Genomic DNA, 25,237 nt, shown 5'->3' with positions numbered 1-25,237 from the left:
CAGACATCCTCAAATTTGGCCCTCCTCCAGAGGTTTTAGAACTACATTTCCCATGATGCTCAGCCAGCATATAAGCTGGCTGAGCATCATGGCAAATGTAGTTTCAAAACCTCTGGAGGGCCAAGTTTGAGGATATCTGCCTTAAAGGGAGACTGAACCCAATTTTTTTCTTTCATGATTAAGATAGAGAACGCAATTTTAAGCAACTTTCTAGTTTACTCCTACCACCAAGAGAATGAAGAAAATTTGAAATCTTTATTTGAAAAGCAAGAATGTAAGTTTAGATGCCAGTCCATTTCTGGTGAACAACCTGGGTTCTTGTCGATTGGTGGATACATTCACCCACCAATAAACAAGTGCTGTCCAGCATTTCCTGATTAATATTCCTGTCCGAAACAACTTTAGGAAGGAAACCTAACTCAGTACGAAGAACCACCTTATCAGAATGAAAGATAAGGGGAATCACACTGCAGCGCTGAGAGTTTCAAGACTCTCCAAGCAGAAGATGTAGCAACAAGAAACAAAACCTTCCAAGATAACCTCTTAATATCTAAGGAATGCATAGGCTCAAACGGAGCCTGCTGTAAAACTTGAACAAGGTTAAAACTCCATGGAGGAGTAACAGGTTTAAACACAGACCCGATTCTGACCAATGCCTGACAAAAAGATTGCACGTCTGCCAGACGCTTATGCAACAAAATAGACAACGCAGAGATGTGACCCTCCAGAGTATACTTGCTGACAAAACCTTCTTCAGAGCTTCCTGGAGAAAAGACAAAATCCTAGGAATCCTGACTCTACCCAAAGAATAACCTCTGGATTCACACCAGATATTTACACCATATGCGCATATTTTATGGTAATTATCTTTCTTGTCACAGGCTTGCGAGCCTGAATCAAAGTCTCAATGACCAACTCGGAAAACCCACGCTTAGATATAATTAAGCGTTCCTTCATCCAAATCTCGTTTCTCTGAAGCTGCTTGGAGATTGAAGGGACCCTGAAGTAGAGGGAGTCTCAAAGGTGGAAGAGATGACATTTCCACTAGGTCTGCATACCAGATCCTGCGAGGCCACACGCCGGTGCTATGAGAATCACTGACGCCCTCTCCTGCTTGAGCCGAGCAATGACTCGTGGAAGGAGAGTGAACGGAGGAAACAGGTATGCTAGACAAATTCCATGGGACCGTCAAAGCATCAGAACGGCCTGTGGATCCCTTGACCTCGAACCATACCTCAGGAGCTTGGCATTCTGCCGAGATGCCATGAGATCCAGCTCCGGCCGTCCCCATTTGAGGGAAAACACCTCCGGATGGAGTTCCCACGCCATCGAATGAAAAGTCTGTCTGCTCAGAAAATACGCTTCCCAATTGTCCACTCCTGGAATGTGGATCGCAGATAGACAGCAGTTGTGGGTCTCTGCCCACTGAATAATTCGAGCCACCTCTGTCATGGCCAAGGAACTCCGAGTTCCTCCCTGGTGGTTGATTGTCCAACTGGAACCTGATAAACCGGGCTAAAGCTGAGGCCAGGTCAGCAGAGCATTGAAGCATCTAGGATGTTTATGGGGAAATCTGACTCCTCGAGAGTCCATAGACCCTGAGCCTTCAGCAAGTCCCAGACTGCTCCCCAGCCCAGCATCCGTGGTCACAATCACCCAGGAAGGTCTGCGGAAGCAAGTTCCCTGGGGGGGAGTGAGTGTGTGAGAGTGAGTGTGAGACTCTTGTCGTCTGATCCAGATCTATTCGTTGAGACAGACCCGCATAATCTCTGTTCCATTGTCTTAGCATGCATAACTGCAGAGCTCCGAGATGGAACCGAGCGAACGGAATGATGTCCATGGAAGCTACCATCAGACCAATTACCTCCATACATTGAGCCACTGACTGCTAAGGAGAGGACTTAAAGGCAAGACCATTGAAAATCTTGTATTTTCTGACAGAAATATCTTCGCTAGGGAATCTATTATGGTCCCTAAGAACACTTTAGCTGGAAAGACGGTGCCTAGATAGGGTGCCACTGCAATGCCCCGAGACCGGATCACTGCCAATAGAGCCCCCAGAACCTTTGAGAAAATTCAGGGAGCAGTGGCAAGGCCAAACAGAAGAGCTACAATCTGAAATCAATTGTCCAAAAAGGCGAATCTCAGAAATTTGTGATGATCCCTGTGAATGGGAACATGAAGGTACACATCCTTTAGGGTCTATGGTCGTCATGAACTGACCCTCTTGGACCAAGGGAAGAATGGAACATATAGTTTCCATCTTGAAGGACGGTACTCTGAAGAACCTGTTTAGACTTTTGATATCTAAAATTGGTCTGAAAGTTCCCTCTTTTTTGGGAACCACGAACAGATTTGAGTAGAACCCCAGACCATGTTCCTGCATTGGAACTGAGACTATCACTCCCAGGTTGGAAAGATCCTTAACACATTTTAAGAATGCCTCTTTTTTTAATCTGGTCTACAGATAATCTTGAGAGGAGGAACGGTCTTGAATTCTAACTTGTAACCCCGGGATACGATGTCCACCGCCCAGGGATCTGGGAGATCCCGTATCCAAGCTTGAGCGAATTGAGTAAGTCCGCCCCCTACTGGATCCGATCCTGGATCAGGGGCAAACCCTTCATGCCGACTTAGAATCAGCTGCGGGTTTCTTCGATTGCTTCCCCTTGTTCCAAGACTGATTGTGTTTCCAAGAAGGCTTGGACTGTTCCCGCTTGGAAAAAGGGAGGGGAAGGCTTACCTCCTTGTGGCAGAAAAGTTCCTTTTCCACCTGTAATATCTGAAGAGATTTCCGCCAGGCCAGGTCCAAACAAGGTCTTACCCCTGTAAGGGATCGCTAAAAGCTTGGGCTTAGATGAAACATCCGCAGACCAGGATTTCAACCATAAGGCTCTGCAAGCTAGTACAGCAAAACCAGACATTTTTGCTCACAATTTAATGACTTGTAAGGAAGCATCAAAGATAAATGAATTGGCTAACTTAGGAGCCTTAAAAATCCTGTCCTGGATCTCCTCTAATGGAGTATCTGCCTGAATGGAATCAGACAACGTATCAAACCAGTAGGCTGCCGCCCTGGTGACAGTGGCAATACACACCGCAGGCTACCATTGGAGACCCTGATGAACATACATCTTTTTTAGCAAGGCCTCCAACTTCTTGTCCATTGGATCCTTTAAAGAACAGCTATCCTCTATGGGAATAGTGATTCTCTTGGCCAAAGTGGAGATCGCTCCTTCCACCTTAGGAATAGTCAGCTGACTCCATTAAGGAATCATGGCAATTGGAAACATTTTCTTGAAAATTGGAGATGGAGAAAAAGGGATTCCAGGCCTCTCCCACTCACGCGCAATAATCTCTGTAGCACGGTCTGGTACAGGGAATACCTCCACCGGAGGGAACATCAAAGTATTTGCTTAACTTACTAGATTTCTTAGGGTCGACTACGACCGTAGTGTCGGAGTCGGCCAAGGTAGCCAAAACATCCTTAAGTAAGATGTTCCAGCTTAAACCTGAAGGATACAACTTAAGCATCAGAAGAAGGAATTATACTGTCACAGTCCGAGATTCCACCCTCAGATGCTACCAATGTGTCTTCCTCAGACTTCTGAGAAAAGAGCACCCTGGTTAGCCACAACTGGATCAGAAACCTTACTAACTGAATCTTTAAATTTCCTCTTGCGCTTTCCCTGAAGCATGGGAAAAGCAGACAACGCCTAAGATACCGCAGGGGTTACCTGGGCAGCAATGTCTTGCAAATAAACTCCTACAGGAGGAGCGCGAGAGGAACCGTAGGGCACTGCATGTGGAGATAATGATTAGGACGCTTGAGGAGAAAGCTGCGGCATATCTGATACAGGAGAAACCTGAACAGCATCAGCCTTAGATAATGATGGCTCAGGTTCAAAAAGGCTATCCTTGTAAAACAAAGTTCTTTCAATGCATGAAGAACACAAAAGGAATAGGCGGTTCCACCTGGAAGTTAAAACATAGCTAACATGCAACATTTAGCAAAGCCTCTTGGTCCATATTACAAACAAGAAGGCCAATTTAAAAAAAAAAAAAAAAAAAAAAATTCTTCATATTTTGAAATAAAACAAAATAAACACGATTACTGTCCCTTTAAGCATTAAACTTAAAGGGACACTCAAAAATTAAACTTTCATTATTCTTATAGAGAATTCAATTTTAAACAACTTTCCAATTTACTCCCATTAACAAAAATGTGCATAGTCTTTTTATATTTAAACTTTGAGTCGCCAGCTCCTACTAAGCATGTGCAAGAATAAGTGTGTATGTATTTGTGAATGGCTGATTGCTGTCACATGGTACGTGTATGCATTTGTGATTGGCTGATGGCTGTCACATGGTACAGGGGGAGTGAAAAAAGACATAACTTAAAATTGTCAGAAAAAAAAAAAAAAATCTACTACTTATTTGAAGTTCAGACTAAGTGCTATTGCATTGTCTTGTTATCTTGCATTTGTTGATTATGCAAATCTACAGTGTTGACTGGTCCTTTAAGAGCCTTAATCACAATTGAAACTGAACTCAACAATCCCCAAGCAACCCTCTACACCTCAGCTATGTCGCTGAGGTGCCTACCTGTCCTGCTGACTGGAAATTCAGGAGTATATTATGTTTGAAAAAGCGTTCCGGTTTAATCCGGAATCCTTAGAGAAAAGTCGGCTGAGATTGAAGCCTAAGTTAGCAACAGCGTCACCACTCCGGAGATCACAGGAAGTGAGCCCAGAAAGCGCTCCTTACACATTCTGCCGTCTCAGGAATGGAACCGCCTCTCATAGTAATCAGGGACGGTCCCAGTGACCATTAAGACTGGAACGTCAAAAGTCTATTTTAGAAAACCGCATGGACGGTTAATGTCTCTAAATCTTACACTATCCTAGACGGGGTCTACACTGGAGATAAGGACACTGAGCCACCAATAAAAATAAGTTATCACCCAGGAACAACACACATAGTCCTCATCGCCCGGTGCCTGCTACTCTGCCCTTATTAATTAACCCTTAATAGGGTCAATGAATAAAACGTCCCCATGCAGTCATAGACTGCTGAAGTGCCAGCATTTTCCCTCTTGCTATCAAAGAAAATATTTTTGGGCACTTACCTGTATCTGTCTGTCCGGCAGAAGGACAGCTCACCTGGTTTGAGAGGATGCCACTCCTCACATGGACCTGTGGAGAAAAAGATCAGAGTAAACTTACTCAGGTTTTCTGAATAGGGCAGCAAATCTGTTGAGAAAATGCAGTGAGGATTGTACCTCACAAGTTCCCAACTGCTTAAAAGCCACCACTGCCCTACTGAAGAGACTGACGTGGGGTACGGCTAGACCCAAGAAAAGATCAGAGCAAACCTACTCTGCTTTAAAATAAAATCTTGATTGAAGTAAACTTCTTTTCAGACAACGAAAACTTCACCTCCTCCTTGCACCGCAGGCAAAGAGAATGACTGGGGGATGTGGGAAGGAAGTGATACTTAACAGCTTTGCTGTGGTGCTCTTTGCCGCCTCCTGCTGGCCAGGAGTGATATTCCCAACAGTAATTGATGATCCGTAGACTCACTGTGTCTTAAGAAAGAAATTTGGTTTCATGCCCCTTTAAATACAGTAGCACTGCTTAATCAACAAACTCATAATAAAAAGACAATGCAACAGAACTAGGGCGGGCGATATCGGTGAAGAAAAATATCGCAATTTAAAAAGAAAAAAAAAAAAAACACAATTGCGATTTAATCGCAATTTTATTAATTACTGTAACACCTTCATTTTTCAATAAAACGTTTAACACTACAGAATCTTACTGTACATGTTTCTCAATGTCCAATACACTCTTGGAGCATAAAATTACAAAACCACAAAAAATAGTTCAAATAAAATTAGCTAGTGCTACCTGTGCTGTGGTTACATAGATAGTATAAAGTCCCTTTATTTAACAGTACACAACAGAATCTTACTGTACATGTTTCTCAATGTCCAATGCACTCTTGGAGCATAAAAATACAAACTACAAAAGAAGTTAAAAAAAAAAAAGTCAGTAAGGCACTATAAAGTATTTGTACAATACTCACTTTATTGCTCACAACTTTGAGCTGTCCCACCGCCACACCACTGCTTGACCACCCCCACACTACTCCCAGATGACTCCCACACACTCTTCAATCTCTTCCAAAATCCGCCCACGGCTGCACACTGGTCTGCCACTCATCCTCCCTCTCCGCCTCCGTTTTCAGGACAATCTGAAGATTATTTTTTTTTTAAATCGCGTACTCTCGCGGTTTGAAAACCGCGGCGATTAATTCCGGTTTAAAACCGCATCCGCGATTAATCGTGCAGCCCTAAACAGAACTTAGTCTGAATTTCAAATAGTAGGTTTTTTTCGGACCAATTTCAGTTACTAGCATTTTCCTTGGCCCCTGAATCATGTGACAGCTACCAGCAAATAGCAAACTCCTATATGTATATACTGAACTCTTGCACATGCTTAGTAGGAACAGGTGCCTCTTAAAGTGTCCATATTAACTCCTTGACGACGTGGTCATCATCAACAAATCCCCGTTTGATAGGTAATTGCCTGCTCTTTCAAAAGTGTATCTTGTGGGTATAAAGAATAAAAAAAAAAAATTAAAAACTACATGTATCACATTCTAACAGGCCATCAAAAAGACCTAGAGACCCACTTGCACCCTTATTTTAAAGTCCAGAAGTACCTCTTTAAAATAGAGCCTCTACATAAGTTTTAATAGGCAGGGGATCACTATGGTTAAAGGTGATCACCTGGCGTGAATAAATGTGCATTTATTTGTGCAGAAGCTCATGGGAGCCCCTAAGTGCAAATCAAAGACGATGGGGGTAACCCTGAAATGTCACGTCTGTATAATAGAGTTTGTTGTATATATTTTATATTACAAACATACACACGTGTATATATAAAAAAGGTAAGATTTGTTTGGGATGGTTCTGCATTTGACAAAGGATCCTATGCGGTTCCGAAACATTAGGCTCTGCTTTTAACTTTGACACAATAAATGTGAATTTTTACTTTGAAGTCCAGTGAGTGCTTATCTCTGCTACGATATTTGGATTCTTTATACAGCACCTCGGCAATTATACACTTTCGTTATAAGGAGTGCATCTTTTTGAAAAAAATATATATTTCACGTTTTGTAGCACAGTTCTCACATATGATATATTCCTAAACAAATTACAGTTTGGATCTGTTGCAGAAAAAAAAAAAAAAAAAAAAAACATAATTTATGCTTACCTGATAAATTCCTTTCTTCTGTTGTGTGATCAGTCCACGGGTCATCATTACTTCTGGGATATAACTCCTCCCCAACAGGAAATGCAAGAGGATTCACCCAGCAGAGCTGCATATAGCTCCTCCCCTCTACGTCACTCCCAGTCATTCGACCAAGAATCAACGAGAAAGGAGAAACCAAGGGTGAAGTGGTGACTGGAGTATAATTTAAAAGATATTTACCTGCCTTAAAAAACAGGGCGGGCCGTGGACTGATCACACAACAGAAGAAAGGAATTTATCAGGTAAGCATAAATTATGTTTTCTTCTGTTATGTGTGATCAGTCCACGGGTCATCATTACTTCTGGGATACCAATACCAAAGCAAAAGTACACGGATGACGGGAGGGATAGGCAGGCTCATTATACAGAAGGAACCACTGCCTGAAGAACCTTTCTCCCAAAAATAGCCTCCGAAGAAGCAAAAGTGTCAAATTTGTAAAATTTGGAAAAAGTATGAAGCGAAGACCAAGTTGCAGCCTTGGAAATCTGTTCAACAGAGGCCTCATTCTTAAAGGCCCAAGTGGAAGCCACAGCTCTAGTAGAATGAGCTGTAATTCTTTCAGGAGGCTGCTGTCCAGCAGTCTCATAGGCTAAACGAATTATGCTACGAAGCCAGAAGGAGAGAGAGGTAGCCGAAGCCTTATGACCTCTCCTCTGACCAGAGTACACGACAAACAGGGAAGACGTTTGTCGAAAATCCTTAGTTGCCTGCAAGTAGAACTTGAGGGCACGAACTACATCCAGATTGTGTAGAAGACGTTCCTTCTTTGAAGAAGGATTCGGGCACAGGGAAGGAACCACGATCTCTTGATCGATGTTCCTGTTAGTGACTACCTTAGGTAAGAACCCAGGTTTTGTACGCAGAACTACCTTATCTGAATGAAAAATCAAATAAGGAGAATCACAATGTAAAGCTGATAACTCAGAGACTCTCCGAGCCGAAGAAATAGCCATTAAAAACAACACTTTTCAAGATAACAACTTTATATCAATGGAATGAAGGGGTTCAAACGGAACTCCTTGTAGAACGTTAAGAACAAGGTTTAAACTCCATGGCGGAGCAACAGTTTTAAACACAGGCTTGATCCTAGCTAAAGCCTGACAAAAGGCCTGGACGTCTGGATTTTCTGACAGACGCCTGTGCAACAAGATGGACAGAGCTGAGATCTGTCCCTTTAATGAACTAGCCGATAAACCCTTTTCTAAACCTTCTTGTAGAAAGGACAATATCCTAGGAATCCTAACCTTACTCCAGGAGTAACCTTTGGATTCGCACCAATATAGGTATTTACGCCATATCTTATGGTAAATCCTTCTGGTAACAGGCTTCCTAGCCTGTATCAGGGTATCAATAACCGACTCAGAAAAACCACGTTTTGATAAAATCAAGCGTTCAATTTCCAAGCAGTCAGCTTCAGAGAAGTTAGATTTTGATGTTTGAATGGACCCTGTATCAGAAGGTCCTGTCTTAGAGGTAGAGACCAAGGCGGACAGGATGACATGTCCACTAGATCTGCATACCAAGTCCTGCGTGGCCATGCAGGCGCTATTAGAATCACTGATGCTCTCTCCTGTTTGATTTTGGCAATCAATCGAGGAAGCAGCGGGAAGGGTGGAAACACATAAGCCATCCCGAAGTTCCAAGGTGCTGTCAAAGCATCTATCAGAACCGCTCCCGGATCCCTGGATCTGGACCCGTAGCGAGGAAGTTTGGCGTTCTGGCGAGACGCCATGAGATCTATCTCTGGTTTGCCCCAACGTCGAAGTATTTGGGCAAAGACCTCCGGATGAAGTTCCCACTCCCCCGGATGAAAAGTCTGGCGACTCAAGAAATCCGCCTCCCAGTTCTCCACTCCCGGGATGTGGATTGCTGACAGGTGGCAAGAGTGAGACTCTGCCCAGCGAATTATCTTTGATACTTCCATCATTGCTAGGGAGCTGCTTGTCCCTCCTTGATGGTTGATGTAAGCTACAGTCGTGATGTTGTCCGACTGAAACCTGATGAACCCCCGAGTTTTTAACTGGGGCCAAGCCAGAAGGGCATTGAGAACTGCTCTCAATTCCAGAATGTTTATTGGCAGGAGACTTTCCTCCTGATTCCATTGTCCCTGAGCCTTCAGAGAATTCCAGACAGCGCCCCAACCTAGTAGGCTGGCGTCTGTTGTTACAATTGTCCAGTCCGGCCTGCTGAATGGCATCCCCCTGGACAGATGTGGCCGAGAAAGCCACCATAGAAGAGAGTTTCTGGTCTCTTGATCCAGATTCAGAGTAGGGGACAAGTCTGAGTAATCCCCATTCCACTGACTCAGCATGCACAATTGCAGCGGTCTGAGATGTAGACGTGCAAAGGGTACTATGTCCATTGCTGCTACCATTAAGCCGATCACCTCCATGCATTGAGCTACTGACGGGAGTTGAATGGAATGAAGGACACGGCATGCATTTAGAAGCTTTGTTAATCTGTCTTCTGTCAGATAAATCTTCATTTCTACAGAATCTATAAGAGTCCCCAAGAATGGAACTCTTGTGAGAGGAAAGAGAGAACTCTTCTTTTCGTTCACTTTCCATCCATGCGACCTTAGAAATGCCAGAACTAACTCTGTATGAGACTTGGCAGTTTGAAAGCTTGAAGCTTGTATCAGAATGTCGTCTAGGTACGGAGCTACCGAAATTCCTCGCGGTCTTAGTACCGCCAGAAGGGCACCTAGAACCTTTGTGAAGATTCTTGGAGCCGTAGCCAATCCGAATGGAAGAGCTACAAACTGGTAATGCCTGTCTAAGAAGGCAAACCTTAGATACCGGTAATGATCTTTGTGAATCGGTATGTGAAGGTAAGCATCCTTTAAATCCACTGTGGTCATGTACTGACCCTTTTGGATCATGGGTAAGATTGTCCGAATAGTTTCCATTTTGAACGATGGAACTCTTAGGAATTTGTTTAGGATCTTTAAATCCAAGATTGGCCTGAAAGTTCCCTCTTTTTTGGGAACCACAAACAGGTTTGAGTAAAACCCTTGTCCTTGTTCCGACCGCGGAACCGGATGGATCACTCCCATTAATAACAGATCTTGTACACAGCGTAGAAACGCTTCTTTCTTTATCTGGTTTGTTGACAACCTTGACAGATGAAATCTCCCTCTTGGGGGAGAGAATTTGAAGTCTAGAAGGTATCCCTGAGATATGATCTCTAGCGCCCAGGGATCCTGAACATCTCTTGCCCAAGCCTGGGCGAAGAGAGAGAGTCTGCCCCCCACTAGATCCGGTCCCGGATCGGGGGCCCTCGATTCATGCTGTCTTAGGGGCAGCAGCAGGTTTCCTGGCCTGCTTGCCCTTGTTCCAGGACTGGTTAGGTTTCCAGCCTTGTCTGTAACGAGCAACAGCTCCTTCCTGTTTTGGTGCAGTGGAAGTTGGTGCTGCTCCTGCTTTGAAATTCCGAAAGGGACGAAAATTAGACTGTCTAGCCTTAGCTTTGGCTTTGTCTTGAGGCAGGGCGTGGCCCTTACCTCCTGTAATGTCAGCGATAATTTCTTTCAAACCGGGCCCAAATAAAGTTTGCCCCTTGAAAGGTATATTAAGTAATTTGGACTTAGAAGTTACATCAGCTGACCAGGATTTTAGCCACAGCGCCCTACGTGCCTGAATGGCGAATCCTGAGTTCTTAGCCGTAAGTTTGGTTAAATGTACTACGGCCTCCGAAATGAATGAATTAGCTAGTTTAAGGACTCTAAGCCTGTCCGTAATGTCGTCCAGCGTAGCTGAACTAAGGTTCTCTTCCAGAGACTCAATCCAAAATGCTGCCGCAGCCGTAATCGGCGCGATGCATGCAAGGGGTTGCAATATAAAACCTTGTTGAACAAACATTTTCTTAAGGTAACCCTCTAATTTTTTATCCATTGGATCTAAAAAAGCACAGCTATCCTCCACCGGGATAGTGGTACGCTTAGCTAAAGTAGAAACTGCTCCCTCCACCTTAGGGACCGTTTGCCATAAGTCCCGTGTGGTGGCGTCTATTGGAAACATCTTTCTAAATATTGGAGGGGGTGAGAACGGCACACCGGGTCTATCCCACTCCTTAGTAACAATTTCAGTTAGTCTCTTAGGTATAGGAAAAACGTCAGTACTCGCCGGTACCGCAAAGTATTTATCCAACCTACACAATTTCTCTGGTATTGCAACAGTGTTACAATCATTAAGAGCCGCTAAAACCTCCCCTAGTAATACACGGAGGTTCTCCAATTTAAATTTAAAATTTGAAATATCTGAATCCAATCTGTTTGGATCAGAACCGTCACCCACAGAATGAAGCTCTCCGTCCTCATGCTCTGCAAGCTGTGACGCAGTATCAGACATGGCCCTAGTATTATCAGCGCACTCTGTTCTCACCCCAGAGTGATCACGCTTGCCTCTTAGTTCTGGTAATTTAGCCAAAACTTCAGTCATAACAGTAGCCATATCTTGTAATGTTATCTGTAATGGCCGCCCAGATGTACTAGGCGCCACAATATCACGCACCTCCCGGGCGGGAGATGCAGGTACTGACACGTGAGGCGAGTTAGTCGGCATAACTCTCCCCTCGCTGTTTGGTGAAATTTGTTCAATTTGTACAGATTGACTTTTATTTAAAGTAGCATCAATACAGTTAGTACATAAATTTCTATTGGGCTCCACCTTGGCATTGGAACAAATGACACAGGTATCTTCCTCTGAATCAGACATGTTTAACACACTAGCAAATAAACTTGCAACTTGGTTACAATCTTATTTAACAAAAACGTACTGTGCCTCAAAGAAGCACTAAACGATTAAATGACAGTTGAAATAATGAACTGAAAAAACAGTTATAGCATCAATCCTTGAAAACAACACAACTTTTAGCAAAGGTTTGTTCCCATTAGTAAAGTAACAATAATTAAATTTGAAACATAAAAATTACAGAGCAACGTTTTTAATCACAGTCAATATATAAGTCTCACAGCTCTGCTGAGAGAATCTACCTCCCTCCAAAGAAGTTTGAAGACCCCTGAGTTCTGTTAGAGATGAACCGGATCATGCAGGAAATACAAGAGTAACTGACTGGAAATTTTTGATGCGTAGCAAAGAGCGCCAAAAACGGCCCCTCCCCCTCACACACAGCAGTGAGAGAGAAACGAAACTGTCACAATTAAAACAAGCAACTGCCAAGTGGAAAAATAATGCCCAAACATTTATTCACTCAGTACCTCAGAAAATGCAAACGATTCTACATTCCAGCAAAAACGTTTAACATAATAAATGCCTATTAAAAGGTTTAATGTACTTTTTACAGAGTAATTCCAGTGAAGTACCATCCCCAGAATACTGAAGTGTAGAGTATACATACATGTCATTATAACGGTATGGCAGGATTTTCTCATCAATTCCATTCAGAAAATAAAAACTGCTACATACCTCAATGCAGATTCATCTGCCCGCTGTCCCCTGATCTGAAGCTTTTACCTCCCTCAGATGGCCGAGAAACAGCAATATGATCTTAACTACTCCGGTTAAAATCATAGTAAAAACTCTGGTAGATTCTTCTTCAAACTCTGCCAGAGAGGCAATAACACGCTCCGGTGCTATTGTAAAATAACAAACTTTTGATTGAAGTTATAAAAACTAAGTATAATCACCATAGTCCTCTCACACATCCTATCTAGTCGTTGGGTGCAAGAGAATGACTGGGAGTGACGTAGAGGGGAGGAGCTATATGCAGCTCTGCTGGGTGAATCCTCTTGCATTTCCTGTTGGGGAGGAGTTATATCCCAGAAGTAATGATGACCCGTGGACTGATCACATATAACAGAAGAAATATGCGTGGATTTTTTTTTACATAAAACAAAATGGCCTACAATGGATATTAAATGTGATGAGCATGTAAAAACATCTCAGCACAAGGGTAATGGGCTTAGGAACTCATGCTTAGTATCGATATGTTTATTCAAGATAACTTGATGTATTAAAAAAGGACAATGTAGTCTACAAATTACATTAGATCATGTCATTTTAGGACTAGTGACCCTGCTAATTTATAGGTCTAACCCATGCAAAGAACTGCTAGAGAGCACCATAGAAAGGCCGATTGTAAGCAGACATGGCTGGTGAGTGAATCAGCAGTGTGAGTTATACAGCAAGGAATTTGTATGAAAATTTTAGCTAATAGACTAATTGTGACAAATTGAAACCTAAGAACCAAAGAAAAACAATAATTGCAGCATAAATTAAGAACAAACCTGTACAGATGAGGACAATTCACATTTTGCCTTTTCAGCTGCTTCTCTGACTCTCTGAAGTGCCATGTTGTCTTTTGTCAGGTCCACACCAGACTTTTAAACAGGAAGAGAAGTATTAAAATGCATAGACTACAAAGACTATTTAAATGCAAGCAATATTTTAATTCTGAAACACTTCATACATAAATCTGAGGACTAAGACATATAAATTGTATTACTGTATTCACACAAAAGCAGGATTGTAATAATATAATTTTATTTTGTTAAATTTTTATATATTAAAAAAACAAAAACAAAAAACACAAACCTCTCTTTTGAACTGCTTCACAATATACTGCAGCAGAGCCTGGTCAAAATCTTCTCCTCCCAAGAAAGTGTCTCCATTGGTGGATTTCACTTCAAAAACACCTTTCTGAATTTCCAAAATTGAAATATCGAAAGTGCCACCTCCCAAGTCGTATACAGCAATACTGAAATAATTAAATAAACCGGTCATCTCTTGCCAAAAAAATACAATAAAAATACACCAAAAAGGTGTGGTTGAAATAGTGTAGAAACATTCTTACATTTTATCGTCAGATTTATCCAGGCCGTAAGCAAGTGCAGCTGCTGTAGGCTCATTGATAACTCTCAAAACATTAAGTCCAGCAATCTGTCCAGCATCCTTGGTTGCCTACAAATAAATGTAAATATATAAGAATGCTTTGATATAAATAGTAGGATTACCTGCTAAAATTAATTATAGGCTGTAAACCATAGTCAGAATGTTTCCATTATCTCTATGAAATAGCATTTAAACAATTATGGTTTCAATTTGTAAACAATTCTGTTTTAATGTGCAATCAAGGTTAATACAGTAATGCCACTTGTGTACTTCCTACTTCTGGTTATTGGCATTAAAGTGAATGTAAAGTATAATGAATAAGTGCCCGGTATCTAAAAATACTCTTAAAAACAGGGGCACTTTCATTCATTTAACTTTACATTGAAGCTTCTTTTTAAAATACTTAACTTTTCTTTATGGAAAGCAGACTGGCGATCCTATGCCCGCAGCTCTTGCTGTAGTTAGCAGATCGATGACGAATCTGGCTTCCTCCAATAGTTGCGTCGACCCATGAGCTGGACGCCAAAAGGGAACAACCAACGGAGGAAGTAGGATTCATCATCGCTGTGCTAACTACAGAAAGAGCTTCGGGCGTAAGATCGCCGGTCTGCTTTCCATAAAGAAAAAAGGTAAGTATTTTATAAAAAGAAGCTTCAAAGAAAGGTTTAATGAATGAAAGTGCCCCTGTTTCTAATAGTATTTTTAGATACCGGCACTTATTAATTAAACTTTACAATCTCTTTAAAGGTACTTACTGCTGAAAATGCTTACCAGCTGTTGCATGCTGTATCTGATTCATGAAAGTTTAATTTTGACTTTACTATCCCTTTAATGCTCAGGTTCTGCTATTGGCTCTTTAAACATTTTTATATTATTCTAAAATAGCTTAAGGGACATAATACTCATATGCTAAATCACTTGAAACTGATGCAGTATAAATGTAAAAAGCTGACAGGGATATATCACCTGAGCATCTCTATGTAAAAAAAGGAACATATTTTACCTCACAATCTCCTCAGCAGAATAAGTTCTGTGTAAAAAGTTATACTTGAGTTACTGCCCAGCTGCAGGTAAAAAAAAAAAAAAAAGAAATGAACAGCAGCCAATCAGCATCAACAGTGCTGAGGTCATGAACTCTTACTGTGATCTCATGAGATTTCATAGTAAACTTCCCTAAACTGAATAGGGAAATAACATGAGTGCACGAGGCTCAATCCATTAGCTGTCCCAGGACAGACATACTGATTTGCTGCTTAGAAGTCCTTTACAATGGGATGTGGCTACTGAGGAACTTTTGAGGTAAAATATCTTTCTTTTTTACATAGAGATATTCAGGTGATATTTTCTAGTCAGTTTTTTACAGCTATGCTGCATCACTTTCAAGCGTTTCAACATTTGGGCATCATGGCCCTTTAATGGTCTTTTTTTAAAGGGACAGTACACTGTAAATTATTTTTTTTATATTAATGCATTTTCAATGACTTGTTATACCAGCTGCAGAGTATAAAATGTATGAGAAATTGCATTTTCAGGTTTGTGTATATCAAGTAGCTGGTTTTGTGCTTTTAAACCACAGCCTATTACAATTGGTTGAGCTTCAGGTAATATCTCATGTTATCACTTTGTGTACACACAATTGCTTCCTTATCTTATATTTGTCTGAAAAACTAAAGCACAATACATAGAGAGAACAATGGAAAATTATATTTCTTAACTATCCTGCACCCCACTGGGAGTAGGATTTCTTCTGCTGGCTGTGTTTACTTAGGCTATTTAGTAGCTGAGACTCCAGTATCAAAACTTTCAGTATAGGTTGGGATACCATGCGCTAAATCAGCTATTTGAAAGGCCAAAATAGGGGTAAAGGAGCTACTTGTAAACAATTTAATACACTCCAGCAGGTAAAATGGATCATTGGGAACAATTTAAAATAGGGAAAAAAAATTTGGGGGGTGAACTGTGCCATGTCTAGATAAAAAACAAAACCACATCTTTTCTGTATACTTTTATTTGCCACCTTTTCCTCTAATTGTGGATTTTCCAGTGCAAACTGCAGACTTTACAAGCCTAACTTTACTAGTCTGTCCCTAACTGACCTCAGTAGAGGGGGGTAAAATGACGTTGGTCAGCCTTGTCTACTCCAGTAACAAGTCTATATTGGTTTCTTCAAATACAGCAAGTGGAGGGGGAAATTTGAGTGTTTATGAATGTAGCGTCCAAAGAGAATAAATGCAGTAATATCTTCAAAAGACTTAAAGTGACATAAAAACCCCAAATTTTTCTTTCATGGTTCAGATAGAGAATACAATTTTAAATAACTTTCCAATTTACTTTTATTATTTAATTTGCTTCATTCCCTTGTTATTTTCTTTGCTAAACGGTTTATCTATGAAAGCTCAGGAGCAGCAGAGAATCGAGGTTCTAGCTGCTGATAGGTCGCTGCATATATATACCAATTGTCATTGGCTCACCCATTTGTTCATTTAGAAACCTGTAGTGCATTGCTACTTCAACAAATTATACCAAGAGAATAAAACAAATTAAATAATAGAAGTAAATTAGAAAGTTGTTTAAAATTGTATTCTCTATCTGAATCATGAAAGAAATGTTTTGGGTTTCATGTCCCTTTAAACTTTTGGAGTGCCTGACAAATGGATAAGTAATACACATTACCTGTCTTTGGGAGTCATTGAAGTAGGCAGGCACTGTGATGACAGCATTCTTTGCAGAATGCCCCAGGTAATTTTCTGAAAAAATAAATAAATATTCAATTAAAGGGAACCTGAATCCAATTTTTTTATTTCATGGTTCAGATAGAACATGCCATTTTAAGCAACTTTCTAAATTACTCCCATTATCAATTTTTCTTCATTCTCTTGCTATCTTTATTTGAAAAGCAAGAATTTAAGTTTAGAAGCCAGACCATTTTTGGTTCACAACCTGGGTTGTGCTTGCCGATTGGACAGCACCAATAAACAAGTTCTGTCCAGTGTACTAAACCAAAAAAAAATGATGGCTCCTTAGCTTAGATGCCTTCTTTTTCAAAAAAGATAGCAAAAGAACGAAAACAAATTGATAATAGGAGTAAATTAGAAAGTTGCTTAAAATTGCATGCTCTATCTGAATCATGCAAGACAAAAAAAAAATTGGGTTTAGTATCCCTTTAATGGCCTTTGTTAATACACACTCAAGAAAAACAAACAGATTCATATAATTCATTACAGTTACGGTTGAAGCAAACAAAAAAATTAGAGAAAAACCTAATTTTTATGTAAAGAAAAGAGAAGGGCTAAGCCAGAAACAAACCGCTCAGTAGCTTGTTCACTGGCAGGTCACCACCTTGGAAAAACACAATTTATGCTTACCTGATAAATTTATTTCTCTTGTGGTGTATCCAGTTCACGGATCATCCATTACTTGTGGGATATTCTCATTCCCAACAGGAAGTTGCAAGAGGACACCCACAGCAGAGCTGTAATATAGCTCCTCCTCTAACTGTCATAGCCAGTCATTCGACTGAAAACAAGCCGAGAAAGGAGGAACCATAGGGTGCAGTGGTTACTGTAGTTTAAATTTAAAAATTACCTGCCTTAAAATGACAGGGCGGGCCGTGGACTGGATACACCACAAGAGAAATAAATTTATCAGGTAACCATAAATTGTGTTTTCTCTTGTAAGGTGTATCCAGTCCACGGGTCATCCATTACTTGTGGGATACCAATACCAAAGCTAAAGTACACGGATGAAGGGAGGGACAAGGCAGGAACTTAAATGGAAGGAACCACTGCCCGTAAAACCTTTCCCCCAAATATAGCCTCCGAAGAAGCAAAAGTATCAAATTTGTAAATTTTGAAAAAATATGAAGCGAAGACCAAGTCGTCGCCTTGCAAATCTGATCAAAAGAAGCCTCATTTTTAAAGGCCCAAGTGGAAGCCACAGCTCTAGTGGAATGAGCTGTAATCCTTTCAGGAGGTTGCTGTCCAGCAGTCTCATAGGCTAAGCGGATTAAGCTTCTTAGTCAAAAAGAAAAAAAGAGGTTGCCGAAGCCTTTTGACCTCTCCTCTGTCCAGAGTAGACAACAAACAAAGAAGATGTTTGACGAAAATCTTTAGTAGCTTGTAAGTAAAATTTTAAAGCAAGGACCACGTCCAAATTGTGTAACACAAGGATGGAACAACAATCTCTTGATTGATATTCTTGTTAGATACCACCTTAGGTAAGAACCCAGGTTTGGTACGCAGGACTACCTTATCCGTAAGAAAAATCAGATAAGGAGAATAAGATTGTAAGGCAGATAGCTCAGAGACTCTACGAGCCGAGGAAATAGCTACCAAAAAAAGAACTTTCCAAGATAAAAGCTTGATATCTATGGAATGAAGAGGTTCAAACGGGACTCCTTGAAGAACCTTAAGAACCAAGTTTAAGCTCCATGGTGGAGCAACAGGTTTAAACACAGGCTTGATTCTAACTAAAGCCTGACAAAATGCCTGAACGTCTAGAACATCTGCCAGACGCTTAACTAGCTGACAATTCTTTTTCCAAACCTTCTTTGAGAAAAGATAATATCCTAGCAATCCTGACCTTACTCCATGAGTAACCCTTGGATTCACACCAATAAAGATATCTACGCCATACCTTATGGTAAATTTTCCTGGTGACAGGCTTTCGTGCCTGTCTTAAGGTATCAATAACTGACTCGGAGAAGCCACGCTTTGATAAAATCAAGCGTTCAATCTCCAGGCAGTCAGCCTCAGAGAAATTAGATTTGGATGGTTGAAAGGACCCTGAAGTAGAAGGTCCTGTTTCAGAGGCAGAGACCATGGTGGAAAGGATGACATGTCCACTAGATCTGCATACCAGGTCCTGCGTGGCCACGCAGGTGCTATCAGAATCACCGATGCTCTCTCCTGCTTGATCTTGGCAATCAGTCGAGGGAGCAGAGGAAACGGTGGAAACACATAAGCCAGGTTGAAAGACCAGGGCGCTGCTAGAGCATCTATCAGTGTCGCCTTGGGATCCCTGGACCTGGATCCGTAACACGGAAGCTTGGCGTTCTGGCAAGACGCCATGAGATCCAGTTCTGGTTTGCCCCAACGATGAATCAGTTGTGCAAATGCCTCCGGATGGAGTTCCCACTCTCCCGGATGAAAAGTCTGACTACTTAGAAAATCCGCCTCCCAGTGCTCTACACCTGGGATATGGATAGCTGATAGGTGGCAAGAGTGAATCTCTGCCCAGCGAATTATTTTTGAAACGTCTAACATCTCTAGGGAACTTCTCGTTCCCCCTTGATGGTTGATGTAAGCTACAGTCGTGATGTTGTCCGACTGAAATCTGATGTACCTCAGAGTTGCTAACTGAGGCCAAGCCTGAAGAGCCTTGAATATCGCTCTTTGTTCCAGAATATTTAATGGAAGGAGAGACTCCTCCTGAGTCCACGATCCCTGAGCCTTCAGGGAGTTCCAGACTGCACCCCAACCTAGAAGGCTGGCATCTGTCGTAACAATTGTCCAATCTGGCCTGCGAAAAGTCATACCTTTGGACAGATGGACCCGAGATAGCCACCAGAGAAGAGAATCCCTGGTCTCTTGGTCCAGATTCAGTTGAGGGGACAAATCTGTGTAATCCCCGCTCCACTAACTGAGCATGCATAGTTGCAGCGGTCTGAGATGTAAGCGTGCAAACGGCACTATGTCCATTGCCGCTACCATTAAGCAGATTACTTCCATACACTGAACCACCGAAGGGCGCGGAATGCAATGAAGAACCCGGCAGGAATTTAGAAGCTTTGATAACCTGGACTCCGTCAGGTGAATTTTCATTTCTACAGAATCTATCAGAGTCCCTAGAAAGGAAACTCTTGTGAGTGGGGATAGAGAACTCTTTTCCTCGTTCACTTTCCACCCATGCGACCACAGAAATGCCAGTACTACGTCCGTATGAGACTTGGCAATTTGGAAGTTTGACGCCTGTATCAGGATGTCGTCTAAATAAGGGGCTACTGCTATGCCCTGCGGCCTTAGGACCGCCATAAGTGACCCTAGAACCTTTGTAAAGATTATTGGGGCTGTAGCTAATCCCAAGGGAAGAGCTACAACTGGTAATGCCCGTCTTAAAAGGCAAACCTGAGAAACCGATGATGATCTTTGTGTATCGGAATGTGAAGATAAGCATCCTTTAGATCCACTGTAGTTATATATTGACCCTCCTGGATCAGTGGTAGGATGGTACGAATAGTTTCCATCTTGAACGACGGAATTTGTTTAAGATCTTTAGATCCAAAATTGGTCTGAAGGTTCCCTCTTTTTTGGGAACCACAAACAGATTTGAGTAAAAACCCTGTCCCTGTTACTCCTTTGGAACTGGATGGATCACTCCCATAACTAGGAGGACTCTTACACAGTGTAAGAATGCCTCTCTTTATCTGGTGTGCAGATAATTGTGAAAGGTGAAATCTCCCTTTTGGGGGAGAAGCTTTGAAGTCCAGAAGATATCCCTGGGATATAATTTCCAACGCCCAGGGATCCTGAACATCTCTTGCCCACGCCTGGGCAAAGAGTGAAAGTCTGCCCCCTACTAGATCCGTTCCCGGATAGGGGGCCGTTCCTTCATGCTGTCTTAGAGGCAGCAGCAGGCTTTTTTTCCCTGCTTACCTTTTTTCCATGTCAGATTTGGTCTCCAGACCGTCTTGGATTGAGCAAAAGTTCCCTCTTGTTTATTATTAGAGGAAGTTGATGCCGCACCTGCCTTGAAGTTTTGAAAGGCACGAAAATTAGACTGTTTGGCCCTAGATTTGGACCTGTCCTGAGGAAGGGCATGACCTTTTCCTCCAGTGATATCAGCAATAATCTCCTTCAACCAGGCCCGAATAGGGTCTGCCCCTTGAAGGGAATGTTAAGTAGCTTAGATTTTGAAGTCACGTCAGCTGACCATGATCTAAGCCATAGCGCTCTGTGCGCCTGTATAGCAAAACCAGAATTCTTAGCCGTTAGTTTAGTCAAATGAACAATGGCATCAGAATAAAAGAATTGGCTAGCTTAAGTGCTCTAAGTTTGCCAAGTATGTCATCCAATGGAGTCGCTACCTGTAAAGCCTCTTCCAGAGACTCAAACCAGTACGCCGCAGCAGCAGTGACAGGGGCAATGCATGCAAGGGGCTGTAGGATAAAACCTTGTTGAATAAATATTTTCTTAAGTTAACCTCTAATTTTTTATCCATTGGATCTAAAAAAAAAAAAAAAAAAAAAAAAAAAAAAAAAAAAAAAAAGCACAACTGTCCTCGACAGGGATAGTAGTACGCTTTACTAGAGTAGAAACTGCTCCCTCTACCTTAGGGACTGTCTGCCATAAGTCCCATTTGGTGGCGTCTATTGGAAACATTTTTCTAAAAATAGGAGGGGGAAGAGAACGGCACACCTGGTCTATCCCATTCCTTATTAATAATTTCTGTAAACCTTTTAGGTATTTGGAAAAACATCAGTACACACCGGCACTGCAAAGCATTTATCCAGTCTACACAATTTCTCTGGCACTGCAATGGTATCAGTCATTCAGAGCAGCTAAAACCTCCCTAAGCAACACACGGAGGTGTTCAAGCTTAAATTTAAATGTAGAAATATTAGAATCAGGTATCTTTCCTGAGTCATTAACATCACCCACTGACTGAAGCTCTCTTTCCTCAGCTTCTGCATATTGTGAGGCAGTATCAGACATGGTTCTTAAAGCGTCAGTATGCTCTGCATTTTGTCTCACCCCAGAGCTATCTCGCTTACCTCTAAGTTCAGGTAGTCTGGCTAATACCGCTGACAGTGTATTATCCATGACTGCCGCCATGTCTTGTAAAGTAAACGCTATGGGCGCCCTAGATGTACTTGGCGCCATTTGAGCGTGAGTCCCTTAAGCGGGAGTCAAAGGGTCTGACACGTGGGGAAAGTTAGTCGGCATAACTTCCCCCTCGTCAGATTCCTCTGGTGATAAATTTTTTAAAGACAGAAAATGATCTTTATTGCATAAAATGAAATCAGTACATTTGGTACACATTCTAAGAGGGGGTTCCACCATGGCTTTTAAACATAATAAACAAGGAGTTTCTTCTATGTCAGACATGTTTATACAGAATAGCAATGAGACAAGCAAGCTTGGAAAACACTTTAAATCAAGTTAACAAGCAAATATAAAAAACGGTACTGTGCCTTTAAGAGAAACAAATTTTGTCAGAATTTGAAAAACAGTGAAAAAAATGCAGTAAATCAAACGAAATTTTTACAGTGTGTATAATAGGCCAACAGAGCATTGCACCCACTTGCAAATGGATGATTAACCCCTTAGTTCAAAAAACGGATAAAAAAAAACGAAATAGACGTTTTTTAACAGTCACAACCAACTGCCACAGCAAGCTGTGGCCCTACCTTCCCCAATAAACAACTTTGGAAAGCCTTTGGGCCCTTTAGAGATGTCCTATAGCATTCAGAGGGCCTTTGAGGAAAGCTGGATGTCAGTTTGTAATTTTAACTGCACCAACTGTAACTTTTATACTACAACAGTGGAAATTGTTTCTAGTCAAAATTTAAGCCAGCCATGTGGAAAAAACATGCCAGCAAACGTTTTATATTGTAAATATCATAAGGGTATTACCCCTGGGAGTAAGCATGATACCAGTCGTTATTAAATCACTGTATTCAGGCTTAACTTACATTAATCCGGTATCAGCAGCATTTTCTAGTGTTTTCCCATCTCTAGAAAAAATTATAACTGCACATACCTGATAGCAGAATAAACTGCACGCCATTCTCTCGCTGAAGTTACCTCATCTGTGTAATCCCCTCAGACATATGTGAGAATAGCAATGGATCTTAGTTACAACCTGGTAAGATCATAGAAACCTCAGGCAGATTCTTCTTCTATTTACTGCCTGAGATAAAATAGCACAACTCCGGGGGGGCGGAGCCTATGCTTGGAGCAGCTCCTACTAGTACACTATAAACTTTGCTTTCTATTTTCAACTAAGAAGAGCTGTTCTACTAAAGATTGTTTTTTTTTGGGAAGCTAAGACTGTCTACCTAATATATTTGAAGTACAGGAGCGATCGACTGACACCCTGACCTATGTTATCCAAGTGAGCTGTGCACACTGCTTGTGAATAGCGTGGCTAGGGCTGCTGCATATATTTCCCCGTCAGACCCCTGGGTCTAAAAGTACACAGATACTATTACTCCTACAATCCTTGGTTCCAGCCTTAGGACTACCTTACAAAGTTTGGTGTTTTGTACAATATGGAAGACACTCTGCAGGAGCTGCAAACTATTTTTTCAGATTTCAGGGAGGACTTGTTGGGACTAATGGAACATTTGAGACAGAATGTCAAACCTGACGAGACTCAAAATTGCTGTAGCTGGAATCTGCCATTAGCCAGCTCTATACCCCCGGAGCAATGGGAGTAACCTCCTGAATATGCGGAGACGCAGCGTGTTGGCCCGACCTCGTGGCACGCTGCCATTTCAAACGAACGGGCTTTAGTCCAGTCAGCTCATTTTCTTCCGCTACCTGCTATTCAGCATGATAAGAATCCAGCTGAAGCCCACAAGCGCTGATATGATTCCGGTGGTGACTGCCCTGTGTGGCTCAAATGTGATCGGACCTGCGGACGATGCAGTCCTGATCTCTGCAGATCAGTCTATGGGAAAAAAACTTGCGAGAGAGAGGGCCATGTATTCACCGCTATTCCCCAAGGTGACATACAGCCACACTGCGGTGTCGCCTCTCTGCGTGGTAGCGGCCACCTCATCTCCGGGAACGGAACCGGGGAAATCATTGACACCGCGCTAATTGGGGTTATTAAAAGGGTGCAAGGACCGCACCAGAGAGAAACTTTCGTTATACCCATCAGCGTGGTCGCACTGACACTAAGAGCGGGCTTCTTACAGGCTTCTGCATACTTTCGAGTTGGAGTTGGGTAGGAAATTCAGCTACCAGGCTTATGGCACAGCGCTCTCCTTTACCCCTATTTGGCTGGACTTTTTGCTGTAACATGGCTCCGACTAGGTATTGGATAACCGGTCCCATCAGTATATATGTTGCAAGGAGATAGAACCGGCATTGGATAGGTACTCAGAGCAACAGTTGTGATCATAACATCCCCAACCTGAATATGTTTAAGAAGTTAAACTGTATATATAAATTACTGTTCATGGGAGTAATCCACCTAGGTTTAGTGAAAGCTTTGATACTTAAGGTACTTAGACTATTCATATATGACTATCTTTAGATCTGAGACCTTCATGAATGGCTATGTGCTTATACTATGTGAACGCCAGGTGGAACAGCTACTTTATTTTTTTCTAGCACACTTATCACTGCAGAGGCTCACCCTATGCAAAGAACAAATATTTCTCCTAACTGCTGATTAGTATGTTTCATATGGCTGATAATATGTTTATATACCCATTATTTGATAGCACAAGGGTAGAGTGAGTAATAATAAAAAATGTATAATTTATTTTCCCTCCCCAGTCAGATTTATTTTTATGTAATAGCCTTTTTATGTGAGGTAGGAGTGATTATGTAAGCAGACATTATATCAAAGCTTAAGTTATGATTAGACTCCACTATCTGGCATGGCCTTGAATTTATTTAATGTGCCTTGCTAATAGGATTTTTTTATTCCAGATCCTAGTTGGATACAAACAAAAAGAAATTAGTCTATGAATATACAAACACATGTTTAGTCTGTTTATGACTTCTGGTGAGTTAGATCATCATCTGTAATGTTTTTCTATTTGGTTTGCCTACCTGATGCAACAGAATATATGCTGCTAGCCCATTGAATTTATTAGAGATGTATACAACTGCTACTAAGATAATCTACACCTTATATTTAAGCCTAAATGGTGTTGGTTCAAGCTTGCATAGAAGATGCTTTAGTTGAATATATTAACCCTCTCTGCTATTTGATAAAGTGCTCTCTTTCTTAAATCTCTAAGCAAAACTTTTAATGGGCACAGGGTTTGTGTTGGAAGTCTATTTTTTTACTTGGTATACCATATAGCTCTAAGGGTCCAGAAGTGGCCT

The 25,237-nt window shown here is 41.6% G+C and overlaps 1 protein-coding gene across 1 annotated transcript in view; it reads right to left on the bottom strand.

Moving 5' to 3' along the window:
* The window catches only part of HSPA9 (heat shock protein family A (Hsp70) member 9), a 79,851-nt gene that overhangs the window by 39,386 nt on the left and 15,228 nt on the right, over positions 1–25,237 (bottom strand). The window contains exons 6-9 of the mRNA XM_053718553.1: positions 16,845–16,918; positions 14,134–14,240; positions 13,875–14,037; positions 13,568–13,660 (exon numbers count right to left, since the gene is read on the bottom strand). Coding sequence (XP_053574528.1) covers positions 13,568–13,660; positions 13,875–14,037; positions 14,134–14,240; positions 16,845–16,918 — 437 coding nt within the window. The remainder of the gene's footprint in view (positions 1–13,567; positions 13,661–13,874; positions 14,038–14,133; positions 14,241–16,844; positions 16,919–25,237) is intronic.

This window comes from Bombina bombina, chromosome 6 (assembly GCF_027579735.1).
Source record: "Bombina bombina isolate aBomBom1 chromosome 6, aBomBom1.pri, whole genome shotgun sequence".
NCBI lineage: Eukaryota > Metazoa > Chordata > Amphibia > Anura > Bombinatoridae > Bombina > Bombina bombina.
This window is presented reverse-complemented; position numbering and strand designations above follow the sequence as displayed.